The sequence below is a fragment of the Kryptolebias marmoratus genome, linkage group LG22, assembly GCF_001649575.2.
Source record: "Kryptolebias marmoratus isolate JLee-2015 linkage group LG22, ASM164957v2, whole genome shotgun sequence".
Classification (NCBI taxonomy): domain Eukaryota; kingdom Metazoa; phylum Chordata; class Actinopteri; order Cyprinodontiformes; family Rivulidae; genus Kryptolebias; species Kryptolebias marmoratus.
This window is the reverse complement of record NC_051451.1, coordinates 17,049,925-17,059,067: the sequence shown is the minus strand read 5'-3', so window position 1 is coordinate 17,059,067 and position 9,143 is coordinate 17,049,925. Positions and strand designations below refer to the sequence as shown.

At 37.6% G+C, this 9,143-nt stretch overlaps 1 protein-coding gene across 1 annotated transcript; it reads left to right on the top strand.

The window, feature by feature from the left end:
• The first annotated feature begins 2,444 nt into the window (after nucleotides 1–2,444).
• On the top strand, nucleotides 2,445–7,185 carry LOC108242928 (indoleamine 2,3-dioxygenase 2). Its single transcript, XM_017428092.3, has 10 exons — nucleotides 2,445–2,644; nucleotides 3,399–3,494; nucleotides 3,632–3,751; nucleotides 4,670–4,788; nucleotides 4,896–4,910; nucleotides 5,024–5,123; nucleotides 5,293–5,410; nucleotides 5,511–5,562; nucleotides 5,702–5,850; nucleotides 6,010–7,185. The coding sequence occupies exons 1-10, from the start codon at nucleotides 2,555–2,557 to the stop codon at nucleotides 6,384–6,386; spliced, it is 1,236 nt and encodes a 411-aa protein (XP_017283581.1). The 5' UTR covers nucleotides 2,445–2,554; the 3' UTR covers nucleotides 6,387–7,185.
• The last annotated feature ends 1,958 nt before the right edge of the window (nucleotides 7,186–9,143 follow it).

Below are 9,143 nucleotides of genomic sequence, written 5' to 3'. Positions count from 1 at the left end.
GTGCCAGTTGCACACCATTCTTCTGCCTCCAGACAATTTGGAGGTGGGAGAGAAAATAATACAATTGGATAGTGTTAGACAGTGAACGGGAGAAAAATAAATGAAGCATGGCAGCAAAATGGATTTGTGACTCAAATCTTTACAAATAGACAAACCTTTGCAGCTCTCGGTACCAACCTTCCTCCCTTGAAGAAAGTGCACATTGCACAGATCCTAATTTCAAGTCCTTTCACCAATTTATCCACTTCTCCCCTTGCCTGAGTAAATCCGTCCCTTTGCTCTCTCTGTGTCTGATGACTTGGTAAGCGGTCTTGAAATTAATTTGGGCACCACAGCTTTCATCCCTCCCGCTCTTGACTCCCTCCTGCTGGGTTTTCCTGCTGTTTTGGAGGTTTAAATGGTTTGAGAGATTGCTGGCAGCTGTGGAACAGCATGGGAGGCCAGAACTGAAGAGATCTAGGCAAACCCTTGTTACAGTAGTGTAGCCATTTGACAAAAGATCCCAGATAACTTAAGATCTTATCAAAAGTTAGAGAAATTACTTGGCTCCTCCTGCTGATAGAAGATAAAATGACTTTCATGAACAGCTAAATGTATAAAACCAATTCATTCATAAGGAGAAAAAAACAAGTGTTTCCTATAAAGGGTTTTAAAAACATTTTAATAAGGACGATCGCCACACATATAAACACACATACACACAGTATTATGTAAGTGTATGTAAACCATGTTAAAATCTTTCTTCAAATCCACTTTACAAGCAGGTAAATCAAATAATACTGAGGAAATTATGAATATGCTTCACAGATATATTCAGTGAACCTCTACCCTGGAACTGTTGTCTCCTTTTTCATCCAAAAATTAAATCAGATAACAAATATACACAGTTCACACGTAGTAAAGTTATGTAGTAAACATTGTTGTTCTTTCAGCTGCTCCCTTGGGGGTCACCACAGCGAGTGAACTCGCAAGAAAGATCTGGCAATTGTTTTTCACTAGATGCCCTTACTGATACAACCTGGGCTCGAATCTGCGGTCCTAGAATTGCAAAACTGCGGCACTGACCACCAAGGTACCACGGCCCATTATGAAACAAATGTAAAAATGCAAAAAGCTGTAGTTTTTTCAAATAGGAGCTATTTTTAAAAGCTAATTACAATCATTGCACTATTGCAACTGTTACAAATCGAAGGAAAATACATTACAGAGAATTTATAGTTTTGTTATCAGTGTTGACTATACAATTCTCCATCTTCTTAAGTTGCATAGGGCAACCTTAACAGACATTCCATCAAACCATATAATAAGGTTAAATGAATCTACTTTTTGCTAAATGTAACCTATTTTTTACTCTAACTCATGTTAAAATAAAGTCAATTTATGACAAACATTGCCATCAGAGCCTCCCAGCCCTTCATGAAGTCTTAGCATAAAGCAAATAAAGCCATCAGGTGTTAAAACAGACAATGCATTGGCATTTTGGCTACATAACACATACAAATGTACAATTTGGGCCAGCAGCAAGTCTGCCATGTTGGAGGTGCAAATACACACTGGTCCTATATAAGACAGTTTTGTGTTTCTCTGAAGTCTTGCTCACACTGTGAATAAAAGAGGAAAATTGTGTAAAACCAAAACAATTACCTCGTGAAAAAGAAGGAGGGTCAACCCACATGTTAAATGTGTCTTTTTCAAAGAAATATTAATCAGAAATGATGCATTATGACCCATTCTCACGCCATCACATGTTGTGTTGCTAATATAACTTCTAGAAATTTATACGTAACACATTTAGCACAAGTGAACTGCTGTACTTCACATTTATTACCCCAAGTTAACAACGAATGACTAAAACTAAAATTAAATTGGCAAGCCCAAAGTGATTTCAAATTTGTTACTTTTTCTCATCTTACCACCTAACACAAAAATTAAGCAAAACACCAATAACCATCATTATTATAAAGTCAAGTTAAAACAGACAAATAAAAGATAAAAGTTCTGAACGTAAGAACAATCAACCACAAAAATAAGTAATTGCCAAAACACTTACAACACTACAACCATTACAACCCAAGAAAAAATGATTTAAAAGTTTTAACAGAGTGGACAAAATGTCTCATTAGACTAGTCCATGACGCTCATAATGGGTTTGTTACATTTTAACTAAAACAAAGGAGAAAATTTTTTTTTGGAGAGTTCACCCCCAACAAATTGTACAAATTAATGTTTTGCTTAACCTGACTGAACATTTTGTGGTAACACACCTCTATTTATGTTGGTACAGTCAAATATTTCTGTTCTTTGGCAGCTAAACATAGGAACGTCATATGCAAACTGCAGAAAACAGGCACTTTCTGTTTTGCTTAGTGAACTCCTGATTTGACTGCACAAGCGGTCTGATTGGTTCTGTGCAGTGGGGAGCACACGCAATAAAAAGGGAAGTGACAAAGGCAGTGGAAGCAAGCGCAGAGCAAGTTTAACAATTGATATCTTTGAGTCAGGCTCACAGAGACATTTTCATTTCAAAGCCAAACTGGAGTACAGAGTAGAGCATATGGAGACGAACTACAGAGAAACACTGCAGGGAGACTTTGATGCATTTGATATATCTGAAGAGCTGGGATTTATCCTTGAGGAGCCACTGGTAAGTTTCATTGTTGTCCTTTTCCTCTTTAATACAGAAGATTTCCTACAAATGTTTAAAGAATACCAATAAAGTCCATTTGGCACGAGCAGATGCAGTTCTTTTATTTATTTAGTTTTACTCTTGTGCACTATTTTCTTGTCTATTGCCCTGATTTAAGTGTTTGGTCAGCAGCACATGCAGTCCCTGTGGACTAAAACAGATAAGTGTGGGTTGTTCTTGTGTAATGTTATAGAAGGTTATTGATCTGATGGAAGTCTGTCTCTTGGAGCTTTGTTACCTTTCACATGACTGGGCCTGCAGAATAGTCTCATAAAGGAGCATAATACACACAAAAACACCAAATAACTCAGGAGAGTTATTTGATGAAAATTATAGTCTGTCTCACATGGTTTAAAATTATATCATTAAGGAAGAAGAAGCAGTTAAAGGTTTCAAAACTTTTAGAACAGCAGGCATTTAATTATGTATTTTTAGGTCAGAGACTCAAACTCAGACTCTTCTGCTTGGTTGATTTTTGCGTCATTTATTTATTTCATTTTTTTATGCCTCATTTATTAGATTGCTTCTGTCTCTGATTGATAGCACCAATCATTGTTTGACATGTAGGTCAGGCACCATGGCAAACATGAGCTGATTATATTACTGATTATGATCTACATGAAAATACTCTCTCTCTCACACACACATATGCGCACACAAAAATACACAAGAAAATCAATGAGCAAATCGTTTTATCCTTATTATCTTCTAGACTCACCTTCCAGACTATTATCGGGTGTGGATGGACTTGGCAAATAATCTGACACATTTAATAGAGTCACGTAAACTACGAGATCTGGTTCATAAGGTAAGAGGAAGCATTTTCTTCTTGATGCAAATACAGAGAAAAACAATCTAATCTGAAAGTTTACTATCAGGGCCTACAGTTATATTTCCAAAGCTGTTTCTGTTAACTGTAGTTATTAAAACCTGATCTCAATTCAGATGCCAGTTTTGAGTCCTCATCTTTTGAGCAGTCACCGGGAGCTCAGGCTGGCTCACCTGGCCCTGGGGTTCATCAGCATGGGATACGTGTGGCAGGAGGGGCAGCACGCACCTGCTCAGGTAAAATGTTAAAGAGACAGATGGTAAATATGATACATTTCATCAACTGGTGCCCTGGCAGTTAGACATTTGAATACCAACCATAAATTTATATCTCAGCTAGCAGCTGTTTAAGACTTGGGTACAGGATTGAGTTGTGGAATCTGTATTACTGACAAGTAAAGTTGCCATATTAAAAAAAAAAAAAAAAACATTTTATATTTTTGGAAACATCTGAGCAGATAAACAGTCAAAGCGGATGCACATGGGCACATGCTCATCATGTTTTTGTTGTGTTTTTTCTTCTTTTTTTTACACCCAGTTTCCCTGTCATCACTGTAGTTTTAGTTTTGTTTTAGCTTATTTCACTCTTTGGTTTAGTTATGGCCACAAAACCCACCATGTTTATGCACCAAAGTTACTCACTCGAAGCAGAAATAGGCCTTATTTCAGGTCTAAATATAGGCTTTAAATGATCTCTATTTTATTGATTTAACAATATAGGGTTGGGATAATACTTGTTCTCTAATAATACTTCTTTCAACAAAATAAAAAGAACACAAATCCATGCAAATGCAGGAAGGAGTAAAAATGTTGATCTCACAATGGTCCGTAAAGCATTCTAACTTAAAGACAAGTCGAGAAATTTTTGTAGTCAGAAGGAAAATACACATTTTAAAGACTGAATTTTACATTGTTACTAATGTAATATTTAGCAGTAAAGTAAACCAGCTCAATTTTAGTAGGAAAAAAAAATCAAATAAGTCACTGGGGTCAGAGCTGTCCTCTGGGAAACCTCAGTTTTTGCTGATGAAATAATTCAATATTGATTGCTTGTGGACTTACAAAAAAGAATTAATTGGGATCCTCAAAAACATGCAGTTATCATGTTTAACAGTTTTCTGGAGACTGAACTTTGCTTTTCTGGTGATTTAATAGATTCTCCCCAAAGCACTGGCCTGGCCTTACTGGAATGTATCTCGGAGACTTGGCCTTCCACCCATCTTGACCTATTCGGATTCAGTTTTAGCCAACTGGAAATTAAAGAATCCCACAGGGTGAGTGATGGCTTTCATTTTCCATGTTTAACTTTCTATTTAAAGTGTAATGTTTTAATACTTTCTGACCAAAACAACTGCTTAGTGCTCTTTCACTTTTGTTTTAGGGATATGGAAATTGGGTAAGTCCAAAATAAAGAAATTCTTTTATTGACTCATCACTCATGTGATGCTCATGGTCTGATCCTTTCATATGATGTTTGATCATATGTTTTGAATCCACATGTAAAAATAGGAACATGGACGTGATATTTGCTTTCCCTGGAGGGGAAAGTTGCAGGGGATTTTTCATGGTGTCATTGTTGGTGGAGATGGCTGCTAGTTCAGGCATAATGGTCAGTATGTTCTTTCTATTTTTTACTGTTTTAATATTTAATTTTTTTTTAAATGAACTCCTTTTGTAACTCAGTTTGCAACTGTCTCCTTTTGTGTTTGCCTCCTGTGCAGACTGTGTATGTGCCTTTGCTTCTTGTAACTTAACAATTGATTTTAAACTTTGACCAGGGGGCCCTGGAGGTGATGCACGCCATGAAAATCTCTGACCTTATCGGCATGCAGAAAGGTCTAATCAAAGTAACGCAGTCTTTGAAGAAGATGAAGGAAACTTTTCAACTCGTGCACAGTAATATCAAGTTATAGCTACCTCAGCATGAATTAAATCTGTTAACATGCTGTGCCTTTTATGAAGGTAATTAAAATGCATCAATTTCTGCTCTATCCAGATCACGTGGAGCCAACTGCATTTCATGGAACAATGAGAATTTTTGTTTCAGGGTACGTTCTCAGGCTGCTCCTTTCTCCCACATTTTGAATTTAATAATGATTTTTATATTTTTCTAATATGGTGCAGATGTACCTGCTGATATACCCTATTGCCTTTAAAAGTTGATGTAACTTGATGAAACTGTTTTAGGTGGCGAGATAACCCCATGCTTCCGAGGGGGCTGCTGTATGAAGGCGTCAGCAACGAGCCAATTTCACTATCGGGTGGAAGTGCAGCCCAGAGTTCAGCCGTTCAGTGCTTTGATGCCTTGCTGTGTGTCCAACATGAGGGTGAGACAGGTAAAGTTGGATTTACTTTAACATGTAACCACTTGGTTTTCATGAATGAATCGTGCGGTTAGTCAATCGCTGTGGCACAAAAGTACTTTCTGGAGAGACTATTATTTTCATTCTTTTATAGTCTCCTCTATATTGTCTCTATTGATTTTCCCCATCTAGGAGACTTCCTGACACGCATGAGAGATTACATGCCTCCTGCCCACCGTCAGCTGATAGAAACTCTGTCTGTCTGTCCGTCACTGCGAGACTTCATCATCACTTCCTCCAGCTCTGACCTTTGCCAGGCCTACAACTCCTGCGTCTCTGCGCTGGTGGACTTACGGAGCTATCACCTCAATGCTGTGGCCAAGTATATCATTGTGCCTGGAAACCGCGCCCGGTCCATGGGCTGCCCTCTCAGAGGCGTGGGCTCTATGCTCAACACTACTGGGACTGGTGGGTCCAATCTTATGGTCTTCCTTAAGAGTGTCCGTAACACCACCCAAGAAGCACTGATCTTAGAACGACCAACGACATCGAGAGAAACTGAGATGTAATTTTTATATTGCAATGTATTATGCACACAATGCAGTTTTTATGCACTATGTTTATACGGTTTTATTTATGACATGTTTACTGAAATTAAGTATCTGCATTTTTTTTTTCCAGGGCTAACATTTGTCAATAGTAGTAAAGTCTCTCTACACTGCAATGCAGTACCTTATTTTATAGGAAGTGTTACAGTGAGTTATAATGTCTGTGTAATGTTGCAGAAGAGGAACCCAACAGTTGAACTTTTCATTGAGCTGTAAAGAGCATAAAGGCTGCATGAATAGTGTGGTGTAGAGGTCTACAAACTGTAAAACAGACAGCCGTCAAAAACACTGCTGTTTAGCCTTAACTTTTGCTCTTAGCTGCTACCATACCTGTCAGGCTGATTTGTGCCAGCAGAAAAAAGTAATCAATGTGAAGTTCTGAAGCAATTACTCTCATGAATGGGATACTAAGGTAAAATGAAAATTTCACTAATTCTGCTAAATAAATCTACCAACTGTTTTTTCTGCACTTTAACTGGAAATAACAGTTTGTTTGTTTTTTGTAATTGTAAAAGCCTTTAAAGAACCTGCTGCCTAAGACCACTGTCTGGGTTTAATTTCTTCTTGCTTGATTTAGCCACAAATGTGTAATTTCTAAGACTTAAACATACTGGCACAACTTTGAACTCTTAAATACCTTTTGATATTCCTATATGCAATTACTTATTGGATAAACATGTATATTTATCTGCATTTATGTCAGTTATTATATTAAGGATGTTTTTGAACTGTTTTGAGGTGGAATAAAGAGTCAACAATACACATTGTGCACTGCATATTAATGTGCAAATGACACAAAGGTTGGTAAGGAAGTGAAATGAAGTGAGAATTAAGAATAAAAAGGGAAGAAGTAGAAATGAAATGATGGAAGAGACTGTTAAAATAAAAGCTAAAGCAATATCCTGAAAGAATGAAAAGGAAAGACACAGTAGTCGTGATAAGTGCGAAGGATGATTGTGGGATCAGGTCACTCAGTTTGATGGACTGGAACTGCCTCACCCCTCCAAAGACTTGAAGGTTGTGCCTCTTCTTTGTGTTGAAGACTAATCACATTTGAAGAGTGCAGGGAGGGAGCACCACTGTAACAGCTGCTGAGTCCTCGTCATGGTCCAACTCTGCTTTACTAAAACACAAACTGAAAATGTGAGGAACACTGGTAGAGTTTTCTTTTTTTGTAGAGTTACAACATGCAGTAGTACTCTTTCTTTTTAATCATTTCCTTTTTTTATTTTAGAGGAATAAAAAAACGAATCTGCTTCCTAATGAGCAGCAGTGTTTGCTTCTGTCAACAGTGGCACAGAAAATTTGAATCTCAATGACAGTTTTTTTTAAACAAAATGCACAACATTCTAGTTAGTTTTATGCAAACAAATTCCCACCTGCAGCATTTACTATACCTTATCATAGGAGGTCAAATGCTGCCATTTTGTCAATGTTAGTTGTGTCTCTAAAATATGCACAAAGTGTCCTCTGGTGTCAGTCCTGTGATACACCTTGCGTGGCAATATGTGACACATGGAGCAAACGCTGTCATGTAAACGAAGCGGGTCTGTTGAAGTGGGACAGGTGGTCATGGTAAGTCACATGACTTTTGTCCTTGAGCCAGCTAGACTCCAAGCAGAACTGTTTTTTTCTTTTAGTTCTGTCATCAGACTGTGGTTTTAGTCTCTTGTGAGACCTCTGTGAGACTCACTTTTTGATTGTGATTTGTCATCAAAACTGGCTCTGAGATAATAACAAAATTGCATTGAACAACACCAAAATCCCTACCCAGCACAAAATCCCTACCCAGCACACTGAAGAGTATATACTTGATACTGATAATGGAGTGCTACATTGAAATTATGTGACACATTGGGAATAAAACTGAGTTCATTTTTACTTGGGGTAACATTTTGGATTTTTTTTTTTTGAAGAGGTGTTCTGTGGAGTTGTTATCAGTCAGTATCTTACATGCAGTAGACAGGGCTCATAGCATTATCAGTTAGTAATGTCAGGCAGAGGTTCTCCAGGGGGAACTGAACTGGCTGCTTGTCAGAGTAGGGTCAGATTCAAAATAAATTTCTGCAATCTTTAAACAACTCCAATCTTAAAACTTTCATAGTAGTTCACGTGGCCTCTGTTTCATATGCATTTACACAATTGTCACATTTGTATTAAACAATTATTTACACAAAATTTAATGGTTATTTACTCTGAAGACTGAGCTAACTGGTCTGCTATCAGCAGTGCTCCATGAAACATGTGCCATAAAACAAACTGTGTTAAGCATAATTGGTCAGAGTAGCTACCTGAAACTATCAAACTGGGCAGAGGTAAGGTAGTATAAAATTCAATAAAAAAGCATTTGCGTGAACCATTATAAATTACTGTTTATGTTTTGTTTGTTTGTTTCTTGTGCACCACATTACGTTTCTTTTAAGTAATGGATTCATAAACCTATTGAGTAATAGTAGATTAGGTGTGGAGCTGCACACTGGTGCAGTTGGTTAGTACTGTTGTCTTGCAGCAAGAAGAGTCTAGGTTTGTATCAATGGTGGGGCCTTTCTGTGTAAAGACTGCAAGTTCTACCGGTGCATGCTTAGGTTTTCACCGGGTACTCTGGTTTCCTCACACTGTCCAAAAACATGCATGTTAGTTTAATCGGCAAATTTAAATTTGCCCTAGGTGAGTGTATGTATACATGGCTTTTCGTCTATGTGCCCCTCTGACAGGGTC